We start from the raw sequence: 13,780 nt of genomic DNA, 5'->3' as shown, positions 1-13,780 counted from the left end.
ATATGCATGTGGCCAATGAAACGTCCTAGAAAAGGAATATTACTTTAGTTCATCGGAACCCAGCTGAAGCCAACTTGCACAAGCAGCTCACGGTCACCTGTCCCTCAGATATAAAACAAAACCTGTCAAATAAAACTAAAATAATTCACTAATAAGACACTAATGAGAATCTTTGTTGTTATGGTGTCTCCCTGCCTCAGCACCCTTCAACTGCATGGTTTGTCATGAGAGTACTTGTGCAGCTTTATTACCACGATGATTGCTTGACAAATATTCTTTTGTCAAGCAAAATATCTTAATATGCAAAACCTCAGCACTGACAATGCGGACGTTGTTTTTAAAACCCTTCATGTTTGTGCAGACGCTGCGGTGTGGGTTAACCAAGGCTGTTGTGCAACATATTCAGGTGTCTGGTTTCTCCTCAGATCGCAGCCAAGGACACAAACACAAAAGACCCAGGCAGTAGCGAGATCAAGAGCTGGTTTTCGTGTGAGGAATGAATGGACCAGGTGCAACATTACACCTAACACACCAATTTTGCCAATGTTAATCTCTTAAATACCTCTTCCAAGTCCTTATCGGGATGAAATATAAGCTGGTCACATCAAAAGGACAATAATATAACAAAACACACACACAAAAAAAATACATATTCCATAATGCATTTCATATTCCATAATCAGTCTATAATAAAAAAAAAGTACAATCTTGTTTCAACCTAATGCAACAATTTTTACGATGAAAATGGAAACATCTTTTGTTTATGTGCTATGAATTTAAAACTAATACACAAAAATTTTACTTTTGATTTGTTTGCTAGTTTTTTGTGATGCACCTGAACACGACAAAGTTTTATGGAATAAACCATTGACAACCAGGCTTATTCAGCTGGTCGGAGTGTCCTTTCTTCATAACCTATTTACTGCATGAACACCAGTGACTCTTCACAGGGTAAAACATTTTAACTGAAGGCAGTGCCGTCACATCTATTGCAGTTTGAGGAGAAACCAGGCACTTGTTTTTAATGTTCACATTTCCCCCCAAAAACCTCCATAAATATTTATGTTCAAATATTTAACAGTCTACCCCTTTTGCATCCGTCTGTTAGGTAAAATAATGTTATGCAAGACTTGAAGCTTTGAGAGAGACTTCCACATGCCCAGGTTTCGTAAAGGAGTTACTTCATGTTTTCGTGCCTCTCTAATTTGAGTCGTGTATAGACTGGTCCGATTCTCCCCAGTAAAAAAACTGAGGCGCAAATATGGTACGTGCCACGTATTAATAGGCGATATCCCCCTCTTGACCTAATTTAACTCTCTTCTCCTTGTTCCTCACGACAAACTGGTACATATCAAATGTTCAGATTAGTGGCACACCACCAAAAGACTCTTTAAATGTCCGAATGATGTGTGCAATGAGAAATCCGATCCCTCTAATCTGACGTTTGTTATAAATGTGCCCCGGTAGTGCAATGAAAAGATTAGGGTGACATAAGGTAAAAAACAAAGGTAAACCTTGGTTTCCACGCATTTGCCACTTTCAGTATATATTGTTTTGACATTTCAACAGCATTTAAGGTGACTGAAAAGATTGATTCATGCATCACACCATCTTCCATATATCAAAAAATTATGTTTTTTTTTTTACACTTCACAGCAATGGTCAGTACATATTTCCAAATAATTGAATCATTACAGCAGAGTACCTCTGTGTGAAAACAAAGACTGTAAAGCGTGTCGGTGCTTCACGACCTTATTGCGCAACATGAAATGTTCCAGATGAAGAGCTGGAAACGATCCCGTTTTGTTATAAAACCAACAGTTCTGAAAGAAGCTCTCATGGAGCACAAACCGAACAAAGAACACATGCTGTAATTGTTAACAGGTTTTAGATCTACAGGCAATACAAAGCACAACTCTTCTCATGGTTTTGCTCTTAAGGTTACTTCATAATATGAACATATTACGGTATATCTTATTACAATTTACACTCGCATCAAATTCAGTGATGAAAATGTGTTGTCATCATATAATATGATAGGTTTAACCACAACATACTTCTTTGCCTCATAACTTTGACGTAACGTTTAAAAAATGAAGGTAATGGCCCCCTAATCTTTCCTGATGCTTTTCCCCTTCTGAATCCCTGTGGTGCAAAAAAAAACACATTTGTGTGATGTGAGTGTTAAACCAGATAAGATCACGTCACTGCTTTCTGATGGTCATTAAACATGAAGCCCAGGTATTAAACCATGTGTGTTTTGAATAGACTTCTGATTGAAGGTTACTCATACAGATAATCATGAAGAGGGTCATACAGCTTTAGCGGTCGCAGTAAACTTTACATGATTTAATGGGTGTTATCTTTTAGGTGTCATCAGTCAGGTGTGCTACATGTAAAGACAACCCACTCTCAACATAACAGTGATAAGGTGGACACATTTTGATATATGGGTGCATCTCAAAAACTAGAATATTACAGAAACTTTGTCAGCTAAGACGTTAAAATCAGTTTGACAATAAAACTAATTAAAAACAACCAAAAAAAATTGGAATGGCGATTTTTCATGACAAGACTGGCTTCATGCATTACAGCTAAAATTTGTCTTCAAGATGTAAACTGATCATGTGTGCTACTTTTGATTTGTTCCACTTAAAAGTCACACAGGTTATGACAATCAGGCCGGCTGGGGGAGAAACCTGTAATTTAAAGTCTCTTCTCAATTCAAGAACAAGTGCAACTGCATTCTGTCAAAAAAAATTAAAGAAAATAAATAAAATGTGCACAGGATTTGTTACAATCGTAAAATAATCCACCATTAGTCTTCAGGCCAACTCTCCCAGCAGCCTCTGCAGGGTTTGAGGCGACAGCCACAGCATCTCCACCAGGTTGTACTGGCAGTAGCCCATCCAGAAGCCGAACAGCACGTCAGTCACGTTGTGTCTGCCGAGCAGCACCCGGCTCAGCCCCACCAGGCCCACCCACAGCAGCACCAGGACCCTCAGCGGGGCGGCCAGCACCAGGTGAGCCAGCAGGAACCGCCCGCACATGGCGGCGCGGGTGGCGTGGCCCGAGGGGAAGGAGTAGCGGTCCACGGAGAAGGTGGCGAACATGTCCATGCGGTTGTGTGACGGGCGACGTCGACGCACCACCGCCTTCACGACGGTGACCAGGATCAGGTCCAGCAGCAGGCCTGCAGTGGGCATGAAGGGAATACGACACGGGTCACAGGCAGGAAATGCTTTGACGGCCGCGATGGTGGTCGGACTTAGATGATTTACACCCGAGGTTCTCAAACTGTTTTAAATATGCATTTCTTTCAAATAATCTACAATCAGGAAACCTCAAAACCTTTTTTTTTTGTTTTTTTCAGTCAAAGACAATGTGTTGGCTATTAGCGAAACCTGCTCAAAGAAGAAGGAAAACAAGTTCTTAAAACCACAAAACAATGGTATTTACAGCCGTTCCACTCATCCAGCCTCCTCACGCAGTTGTGCAAGGCAGTTTTACTCTGGTTGAATCTAGAAAATGTCAGTGTGGGAGAAGCAGGAAAAAAAACAACTATTAAATGTGTTGAATCTTTTATATTAAAAGCATTTCACTTGTAAATTTATGCTTTTGGCTCCCAACAGCTGTTGACGTGAGAAACTCCAGCATTCGACAGAGAGCTATACGGTTCAAGCTCTTGTATAAATGGGGGTAAGAACCATTAATTAGTTGCATGTTTGTCTGCTGCTGCATTGCTGTATTGGAAGTATTGTAAAACAATAGTTTTTACTTGGTTATGTGTAAATTACTAGAAGCTGCTGACAGGCTCGACGGAAATACAACCTAGTGTTGTCTGTGAGATTTGTAAAGCCTAAATTAACGAACATCCCCTACACATTTCCAGCCAGAGGGAAAATAAACCGCAATATGTCCCTTTGGTGGCAAGTTCAACCGAGGACAAGAAACAGTCGCTTCCACATGGTTTGGTTGGGAAGAGCTAAACAGTTGCCAAATGCATGTGTGATCAGTAACCGAGTTAAAGGATGGACTATGCACCTGCTGGCTTTAAACACGTTAAACCATTAAAACAGGACTAACCAAGCCTCTAAAGTTTAGTGATGAAGCACGGAAAAAAACATAACTGTTTTCGTGGGTTCACCCTTCTTTTCCAGCATTTTTCAGGCCTTTTTGACATTTTAAAATAGAATAGAATAGAATGGCTTCAGCAAACCTGTGTTCGTTCAGTTAAATGGTAAATATTAAATGAAAGATTTTGTCGGGGAAATAACCCACATCTACGACAGCAGCTTAACCCGACAGTTACTATAGCTATACACTCATACATGTAGAGCTTCAAACCTCCTCTGGGGCAAACTGCACATGAGGAACTTCATTTCTGTGGCTGTGCAGCTGCACGGAACCCTTTCATCTCCAAGCACAATGCCAGCACGTTAAAAGTTATGCCACTGTTCTGCAGAAAGCCCAGCATCTGACAGCGAGTTTGGGTTTGTACAATGCCAGCAGGACATTATTATGTGTGTGTGTGTGTGTGGGGGGGGGGGGGGGGGGGGGGGGGGGGTTATTATGAAACTGATAAACCTCCTAATTCCACTGAAGGTAAATACTGTTTAGCTCAGTTTAGTTGGATTATTTCGTGTGGAAGAACTTGATCTGAAACAAACAAGGTTAGGATGGACCTGAATGGAGATGGCTGATATGAAAAGTGCTCCTTTGGATGAATGTGCTAGATTTCCCCACAGACTCTAATCTTGAAGAAAGCATTCAGGGAGGGTGAAAGGAGTCGCAGCCATTAATAAATGAGGCCGCACCTCACAATCATGCATGTGACTTTACAACAGGATGCCCTAAACTCACCTGGAAGCGACTCAGTAGGTTTGTCTAACCAGTGCTTCATGCAGACTCTTTGAAAAGAGGTTTTTTTTGGTCAGGTCCGAGTCCACACATTTCACTTGAACATCAAATCTGCCTGTTTGGATCACACGTCACCAGAATCTTTCACCCATGTGTAATCAGCTGCCTGTAATGTGTTTCATATAACTGGATAGTGAAAACAGAAGTCTCAGGATGTGAACCAGCGTATGCTGCGTATTAAAGCTGTTTGGTTCATGAGAAGGAACTGCAGTAAAGGTCAGAAAAAGCCCAGAGTAAAGAACAGATGACACCTACGGGTGAAAGTCTGTAAGTGATTGAAATCCGACTGAGAAAAAAAAAAAAAGAAGAAATAAGCAGAAATAGCAGAGTGGGTGGGATCAACCCATCTATAAATGGAGACAGCCAGGCACACGAGCTGTTGTTTGTTCGGTCTGTAACACCAGAATCTCAATGCATGTGCAGCTTAAATAAATGCATATGCATGGTGCAGGGTAGAAGGAAGCAGGCAGCAGGGATGTTTTACCCATAAACAGGTTGAGCATCACTTCTTGTCCCGCAGCGGTGTCGCTCTTGTACAGGCAGTAGGCGGTGCCAACCAGCCAGGGGATGCCGTGTCCCGATATCTCAATGAGCTTCATCAGCGGCCGCACGCTGCCCCAGGACGAGTCTTCGTTGGCGCACACCCCCAGGCTCTTGGACAGCCACAGGTCGATGGCGAGCAGAGAGCTCAGCGCCACGCGGAGGAGGGAGGGGTTGAGTCGGATACCGTCCTCCTCGGATGGCCCCTGACCGCCCGCCGAGCCCGTGGAGGAGCTGGAGCCGCGGCGACGAGTCGGGCTCTCCGAGGCTCGGAGCCGGGCGGTGGCGGGGTCGGAGCCCTGCCGCTGGAGGAGGTGCGGCGGGGAGGATCGGTTCAGCGGCTTCGTCAGCGACATGAACTCGAAGCGGCCGTTGGAGCTCCCGAGCACCGGGCTCCCTCCGCTGCGTCCGGGGTTCTTCGCCTTAGGAGACGGCATCCTGGCTAGTGATCCACCGGCGGAGATGTAGAAATGTGTGGTGTAGTTGCACCGCAGTGGGGATTTTTTTTTTCTGCAGTGCTGTCCGGTTTTCTCTTCTTTATCTCATCTGTTGAACCTTTGACAATTCTTATCACGTCCGGATACACCAAGCCAAGCCGCCATCTTTGTTGTTCCTACCGCAAAGCCCTATGGGAAATTAAGTTTTACTACAAAATGCCAGTAATGCGCATGGCAACAGAACCGCGTTTTAATAATAATAATAATAATGATATATTTGTGAGCTGGACATCTTGAATTCCACCTTTTCTAAGAATTGTTTTTCCTAAAGCATCCATTTCTAGTTAATATTTTTCCAATCGTAACTTGTCAATAATTACGCTTGTTTTCACGACATTCAAAATTGCAGCTCTGCAGGGAGTTTTTCTGTGTTTTTTTTCCTTTTGTGGACTTGATATAATTTCTCTTTTAACCATTTTCTCAAAAAACGATGGTAAAAACGTGGTACAGGTTGGCTGTGTAAAGTGAATCAGAAATATACAAGAATAAACAGCTCGTGGTAAGAAGGTTTGAGGGATGAGGTTGCACATCAAGTTATGTGTGTGAAGACGTAGAAGAAGAGGGTGTACAGTGTAGATACAGAACACTTACAGTATAAATGATGTGTGTGTGTGAGAGAGAGAGAGACAGAGAGAGAGAGCGAGAGAGAGGGAGGAAGGGAGAAATTAGCATTTTCCTGGTTGTCTACGTGTCGTGAGTTAAATAAAGTTCGTTTTTGAATGAAAAAAAATTGTGACGTCGGCTTATAGCCCCGCCCCTCGTTTGTGGGCGTCCATTCATGCGCATGTGTTGCAGGTCTGTGCGTGTATCCACAGTTCTTGGTCACTCCCGGTGTCTTTCTCTCGCGCCTGAGCCGCAGCACGCAGCCGCCATGCCTGGACTCCTGCTGGGGGACGAGTTCCCAAACTTCGATGCCAACACCACCATCGGAAAGATCCAGTTCCACGAATTTCTGGGAGACTCGTAAGTGCGCAAGGTTTGATCTCCGTCTCGGAGTGTGATTGGAGAAATGCACCGAGTTGACGGAGAGATTGAAGTGGCACCAGCTTCCTCCTTTGTCGTCTTAATTATCATATAATGATCCGGACTTCAAAAGATTGAGTTCCGTTGCAGGCTCAATGCCCATCACGCGCCACCTTCTGGCTGCTGGACTGGGTTACACAAGCGTTACTCTTGGTTTGTGAAGGATTGTGTAACACGATTTAGGAGATTAAGAAATACTCCCACAACTGGTTTAGATGGAGTGGAAATAAACGATTGCAACTATTCGCATTGCTTTCATTGAGTGTTAATTCCTGTTGTGCTTGCACTGAGCATTACAGGTTTTTCCCGTTTGTAAACTTACTCATTATTATGCCATCTGATCTCTAAAACACGAGGCAGAACTTTGTGTACCCACAATTTTAATTGCATGTTTGTAACCAATCGGTTTATTAATTTAATTCATAAATATGGTACTTCAGAATCAATCAGTCATAGTGTTGATTATATTTACTTCATTGGCTGTCTCACAATTGCCATAAATATAATTCAAATATACTGGTAAGTTAATTGCATGTCTCGTTTTAACAGTGCAATACACCGGGTTAAATAGTAATGGAGGTCGTGTTTTAGAAAAGTGCATTGTACTTTTTATGGGAGTACTCTTTAACACAGTGTTTCACTTCTATATGAGTACAACTTAAGCAAGGTAACGGCAGTAAAACATCATTCTGAATGTTTTCAACTCTTGACTTGAACTTCAGGGAGTTGGTACAATAACCAACAGTGTGTAGCAGTGTCTGTCATGGTTCCCAGTTCTGTTCAGCTCAGCCCTTTTTTCTTTTCTTTTCTTTCTTTTAAAGAACAGAGATAAAACAGCAGTACACTCACACACAGGACCGCACAAACATTTCACATATATTAAATGTTGTACTTTGAACTTCGAGCATTTACTAGAAGCAGTCATAAGGCTGTGACACCACTTGTTAGAGAATAAAGTTTCATTGATGAAATAAAACAATCAACAAAAAAGTGTTTATCTCTAGACAACAAATTGGTCAAATTTAAAATATTCAATCATTGGTCTAATCTGAAGCATTAGTGTTTCAGCTTTCACCAGGAGTTTTGTGTGTTTTATCTGTCCTGGTTTCACTGGAAGCACATTTATAAATTTTTTTAATGTTTTGAACAGGCTGTTACCGCAGCCAAGTCTGTCATCCATAACAGATCTTTGTCTCGGTGATAACGGTGCATTAAGTTCCTCATTTCCCCAGTGGGAATTCATGCAGGACGGTGAGAACACCCATCTGTTAGAGCCGTGTCCCAGTTTACTCGCCTTCCATTTTGTGTTTCAGTCAATGGTTATTGTTTTTGTCAGTGCAAGTGGAAGTTACAGTCCCCACAGCCTTGCGCTCACGGCACAGTTTTACTGATAAAAAGACATGAGTATCATTATAAATGTTGTCGTATTCATAGTAACATCTTTTCAATGCTTAGTTCTTATAAGATATAACCGTTTCTTCTAAACTTGTGACAGTTTGAGATTCAGCCAACAATCAGGTGATTACAATGCCTTCAGGCCTTGTGACAACAAGTCACACTGCACTTTAGTCCATATCTATTCAAATGGTTTCAGGCATTAAAGTCACGTGGTTTCCAAATGACTGATCCCCTCAGAGGATCAGCAGCTTCAAACTTTGCCCCTGTGGAGTTCGTGCCGGAAATCACCGCCTGTCAGCGTTCATCCTCAGACTAACACAGCTGGATTTAGTATCTGGAGTTGTGCTCTGCCAGATTCACAGACACCTGCTGCTTCAATCTTCATTGGGAAATTCCTCTGATAAGACACGATGTTCTTAGCTTTCTGGATTATTTTCTTCCCATCGGTGTCAAGGAAGGAAGGTTGATTTTACATATGAAAAACCCAAATAATCACTATAGAGCCAAAAACAATTCACAGGACAGTTTTATATTAGTGCCAGTTTTTAATTTAATTTAATTAAATTTTTAAATTTTTAAATGGTGCACTGAAGGTGAAATTCTCGTCCAAATTAGTCTGTAAATCTACATGCACTACTGAGCCAAGATAATGATGTCATTTTGAACCTGGAGTGCCGAAATTTCTTTACGGGGTATGATTTGACCTTAATTGACAAGTGTTGGTGACACGCCTTCTCCTCCTCCTCCTCTGCAGGTGGGGTATCCTGTTCTCCCACCCAAAGGACTTCACACCGGTCTGCACCACCGAGCTCGCCCGCGCTGCCAAACTCAGCCCTGAGTTCGAGAAACGAGGTGTAAAGATGATTGCGCTGTCTGTCGACAGTGTTGAGGATCACCACGGATGGAGCAAGGTCGGCATTATTGCACGTACTCTTCCGCCTAATCTGTCTGGCTTCACGAGGTAAAACTGATAGGATGGGTAATTGAATTGCATTTATTGGCAAATAAAAGGTAATAAATCAGTGCAATCATAATTGTAGTGTTGGTTATAAAAAAAAAAAAAAAAAAGGTTGAACATGCTCAATTGGTTGTTTGACATCTAAATTTATAGTCTATAATTTGAAAACCCTTCTGTTCATCTCATATGTTCATGAAACGCAAACATTAGTCCAAATAGTCATAATTTCCTATCGGCTCAGTTGGAAAACAAAACCAGATAAACCACAGGGATGTGTGTGGACTGTGTATCAAACACTGGTGAACTTTTATTTTTAAACCTTGAAAACAGAAGTGAAAAAGGAGGAAAAAATAGCCTGGATGTTCAGAAAACACTGCAGCAAGTTAAGACAGTGAATCAAAGCGTGAATTGATATTCGTATAGTATTGGGAAAAGTACTCCTTTTGGGTCATTGTGCACCTTGGTTGTAAATAGAAAATAAGAGCAAATATAATTATTATGAGTTGATTCATTAAAGAGGCTGATCTAGCAAGGAAAACACACAGTTTTGATTCTGGTTTCAAGCAACACTCAGCGTTACCTTCTGCATGTGAATGGATGAGCTGATCTCCAGCTGCTCCTCAAACGCAGTGAGATAGGAGAACACCAATCTTAGGACCGTCTTCCACTCCTGAGGCTGATGTCAATGTGTGTTTGGGCAGAAGGTTCAGCTCTCTGATGAGGACCTTCTAATGTAAAAATAAAAAACAAAACTTAAAGCCATTGCATTCGCACATTTTCATCTGCGCTGTTAAAAGCAAAAAAAACAGGATAAACTTCAAATGTTTGTTTGAACCCGACGCTTACGTCAAGCCCTGTGATATAAGTGATCACCACAGTTCATAGCCCGTGCTGCTGGAGGCTTAAGCAAAGAGTAAATATTTGAAGAAGGAGATGTCGTTCTGTAACTTATCTGAAGTAGAAATGGCCGAACTGCTACACGGAATTTTTGAACCCAGGATGATGACATGAACTCACACAAGTGTGAAAGCCGACTGTGTCCCCGTGTTGCAGGATGTGATGGCGTACGGTGGCTGTACTGGACCCGCTCTGCCCTTCCCCATCATCGCCGACGACAAGAGAGAGCTGTCGGTCAAGCTGGGCATGCTGGACCCCGACGAGATAGACAAGGACGGGTTGCCCCTCACTGCGCGCTGTGTGAGAAATCCATCTTCATATTTCATCTTGCTGAATTCATCACCAGGGGCGATAATGTGTCTGAACGATTACAATGTGGCTTTTGAATGTAAAATGAAAAAACAAAGTAGTTTAATGTGTCTTTTGCAACGAAATCAGCTCTGACCACAGAGCTATATATGTTTTCCAGTTGACTTTGATTTTATGGCAGAAAATATGTACTTTACCGACCTGTAATACTATTAATTGCACTGAAAGACATTTCGACAGTTGTGCAGTGTAATGTAAAAATAAGAAAATGTGCGTTTTGATAAATAATTTCTTTGCTGTCACAATCCCTCTTAGCAGAAAAACAAACAAAAAAAACTGTTGGGGTAAATATAAAAAAGGCTGCTTGTTTTCCTTTTGCCTATTTAGAGTTCAAACAATAAAATAACTGGAAAAAGGAATCGTTTAGTCAAGTCAGCTTTATTTATAGAGCACTTCAAAGATAAATCACCTATATTGTCTTTTACCTGTGAAAAATGTCACTCTTAAGAAAATTATTGTAAATGATTATTAATACCTTCCCCACTCAGCTCTGCTGCAAATGCAATAAAATGTATGTTTCTTACAAATATGGCGTCACTTTAAAACAGAAGAAAAAAAAGGATTTCCAACTTATTCCCATTGTTTTAATGGACAGGTTTCTTTCCAAACAGAAATATCATCACATTTTAATGTTTAGTCACTCACAATCAAAAACATACGACCTTTCGACAGGTGCCACTATGAAATAAAGTCATTATTTGCTGGATGGGGATGTATTGGGGCACAAAGCAAACACTGAGTTCTCAAACTGGAGGGCCAAGAAATGGAAATAACATTTTGAATGTAAGCATTTGCAGATTTTGGAGGTTGTTCTTGCTCTGCAGTGGTTGGTACCTATTAAAAACTGGATCATGTTGAGCCAAAGCTCATAGATGTATACGTTCTATCCCTGACATACGTATATGTCAGGGATGTTTTGACAGCAGAAATGTTGTTAAGGTCGTCATAATGTTGTTTTTGTTTGGGTTTTTTCACGTGGATGTGGTGATTAACCCACTGCTTCTCAATCTACCCAAGGTGTTTGTGATCGGCCCTGACAAGCGGCTGAAGCTGTCGATCCTTTACCCAGCCACCACCGGGAGGAACTTTGATGAGATCCTCAGAGTCATTGACTCCCTGCAGCTGACTGCGCAGAAGAAGGTCGCCACACCCGTCGACTGGAAGGTACAAAGTTAAACCATGTCACAGATTTGTCACCTTTCTGAGAACAAACATGAGGCTGCAGAACCTGTTTTAACGGTCATTGAGATAATGATGGGTGCTGTTAACTATGTGCATATCAAACAGCTGAGCACTTAAAACCACCGCAGTAGTGAGGAAAATATAGCCAGACATAAAATGTAGTTGTTTTTTTTTGTAAATGTATAAATTACTTTAAAAATCTGATCGATGGAATGCATTCAGAGCAACAAAACGAATGTAATTTCCTTTGTGAAACCAATATTATTTCATCTGCTTTTGCATTTTGAAACTAGTGCTATATTTTGGTGCTAAATAGGTTGATTTTCAGCCTAAATGTGTGATACAGACTCACTGCTCCATCTTGTGAAATCAAGAGTTATTACAAGACATTATGCCAGAGAGAAGTTAGTCGACTCATTAACCTCAGTAGATATTTTTACTTCACAGTACACTGATGTCTTTATGTTCACTTTGCTTTCTGGTAGTCGATTAATCATGTTCATATCTCGTGAATATTGTACATAATTCTTTTGGCAGTCGATAAGTTATACTTCGCTGTGTTCATGCAGCTTATACCTGCGATAGTCGCCAGATGAGGTTTCTTTTTTACACTTTTAAAATTTGTATTTATATATTATATACAAGCGGTTTTGTAGTGCGTGAACTATCTATTTTGTGTATTTTTGCACAATTTCTTATTGATGCCAAAGGGAGAGGCCCCTGTAATTTCCTTATATAGCTCGTAAAATGAATGAGAAATAAAACATTATCTTATCTTCCCACTCTATGATCTTCACATCACAATAACAAATGAGCAACAGGGCTCCTTCAAAGAGTCAATGATCAACATGACACACTGTCGGCCAATTGGTTGTCAAATCAGGTCAATTCTGATCGTTTGCTTTCCTTCCAATTAAATAGCTGCATTTAAGGCATCCTGTAAGCAACAGTGCTTCATTAATCATTAAATCCATGAACATGATAGTTCTGTATTCTAGTTTTTGAAGTGTAGGTTCGTTTGTCAAAAATATGTATTTGTGTTTCGAAATCTTCAATTCATTTGGAATTGAGGCATGAAAAAACAGGAACTAGTCTCTGATCACATACAACAAACCAAGAGTGAGAAGACATGAAGCTCAGGGGCTGCAATTCATTTTCAGACATTCATGTACATTTATATTTTTTACTGCCGTCAACATGTTTTCATGACGGACGCCAAGATTTATAATTGCAAAAGAGATGTCTCGCATGTCTAAGATCTGAACGTAAACCAAACACTGATCTCGCGTACCAGCTTTTAAAGTGCACTGCTCTTTTCCAGCCCGGTCATGAAGTCATGGTCATTCCCACGCTCTCCGAAGCTGAAGCTGCTACTCTCTTCCCCAGCGGTGTGAGAAAAGCCGACGTGCCTTCTGGGAAGAATTACCTGCGCTTCACCAAGCCTTAGACAGCTGCAAGGGGAGCGTCCTACTTCTACTCCTACATTCTCCATCCTTACTTATGTTTCAGTTCGCATAACGTAGAGGTGACCACAATCAATAGTTGCACTTACTCAGATGGGTGGCTGCAGCCTGTAGTCCCAGCAATGTTTCCAGCACCGCCCCAAGGTTGTTTATAGTGCCAGTGCACTGTGCCTTTTTCAATAAACGCATTTTCTCACTTTCTTGTTTCGGATCATTTTAGAAATTAAGTGTTTAATTTCTTACCACTAGATGGCTGCCTTTAACGTGAAATTGAGACGTCACACGTTTCTGCTGCTGCAGTGCCGCTTCTTACCAATAGATGGCGCGCGTTAAACGTGTCGCCCAGCAGTGACTGAGGCGAAGGCTCTGCTTTGGGAGGGAGTGGTACCACATGCACTGAAACCACTCTTCTCTCTCAAGTCGTTTAAAACGAGGCTGTGGCAGAAGAATGGTGAATTTAATGTCTAAACATCTTATAGGTTCCATTAAAGTTTCACAACATTCTGTTTTACGTCTATTTTGCCAACTTTAAT

At 41.4% G+C, this 13,780-nt stretch overlaps 2 protein-coding genes across 2 annotated transcripts; one reads left to right on the top strand and one right to left on the bottom strand.

Annotated features, from left to right (window-relative positions):
- Nucleotides 1-1,583: 1,583 nt before the first annotated feature.
- On the bottom strand, nucleotides 1,584-6,161 carry plpp6 (phospholipid phosphatase 6). The gene is made up of 2 exons (XM_080506773.1): nucleotides 5,405-6,161; nucleotides 1,584-3,193 (listed from the first exon to the last, which is right to left on the bottom strand). The coding sequence occupies exons 1-2, from the start codon at nucleotides 5,895-5,897 to the stop codon at nucleotides 2,826-2,828; spliced, it is 861 nt and encodes a 286-aa protein (XP_080362899.1). The 5' UTR covers nucleotides 5,898-6,161; the 3' UTR covers nucleotides 1,584-2,825.
- A 202-nt stretch (nucleotides 6,162-6,363) lies between these two features.
- prdx6 (peroxiredoxin 6) lies at nucleotides 6,364-13,447 on the top strand. Its single transcript, XM_080506774.1, has 5 exons — nucleotides 6,364-6,920; nucleotides 9,133-9,289; nucleotides 10,390-10,533; nucleotides 11,620-11,766; nucleotides 13,106-13,447. Exons 1-5 carry the CDS (start codon nucleotides 6,736-6,738, stop codon nucleotides 13,229-13,231), a joined length of 759 nt encoding a protein of 252 aa, XP_080362900.1. The 5' UTR covers nucleotides 6,364-6,735; the 3' UTR covers nucleotides 13,232-13,447.
- The last annotated feature ends 333 nt before the right edge of the window (nucleotides 13,448-13,780 follow it).

The sequence above is a fragment of the Blennius ocellaris genome (genome assembly GCF_963422515.1).
Source record: "Blennius ocellaris genome assembly, chromosome: 12".
NCBI classification, from domain to species: Eukaryota; Metazoa; Chordata; class Actinopteri; order Blenniiformes; family Blenniidae; genus Blennius; species Blennius ocellaris.
Note: the sequence above shows the minus strand (reverse complement) of the source record. Positions and strands in the feature narration are given on the sequence as shown.

What these genes read in the sequence shown, in the direction of transcription:
- plpp6 (XM_080506773.1), bottom strand. Translation starts at nt 5,897, where the DNA reads ATGCCGTCTCCTAAGGCGAAGAACCCCGGACGCAGCGGAGGGAGCCCG. An exon ending in GATGCTCAACCTGTTTATGG is followed by an intron (nt 3,194 to 5,404) that starts GTAAAACATCCC and finishes TGCCCACTGCAG; the next exon opens with GCCTGCTGCTGGACCTGATC.
- prdx6 (XM_080506774.1), top strand. Translation starts at nt 6,736, where the DNA reads ATGCGCATGTGTTGCAGGTCTGTGCGTGTATCCACAGTTCTTGGTCAC. An exon ending in CACGAATTTCTGGGAGACTC is followed by an intron (nt 6,921 to 9,132) that starts GTAAGTGCGCAA and finishes CCTCCTCTGCAG; the next exon opens with GTGGGGTATCCTGTTCTCCC. An exon ending in CCACACCCGTCGACTGGAAG is followed by an intron (nt 11,767 to 13,105) that starts GTACAAAGTTAA and finishes GCTCTTTTCCAG; the next exon opens with CCCGGTCATGAAGTCATGGT.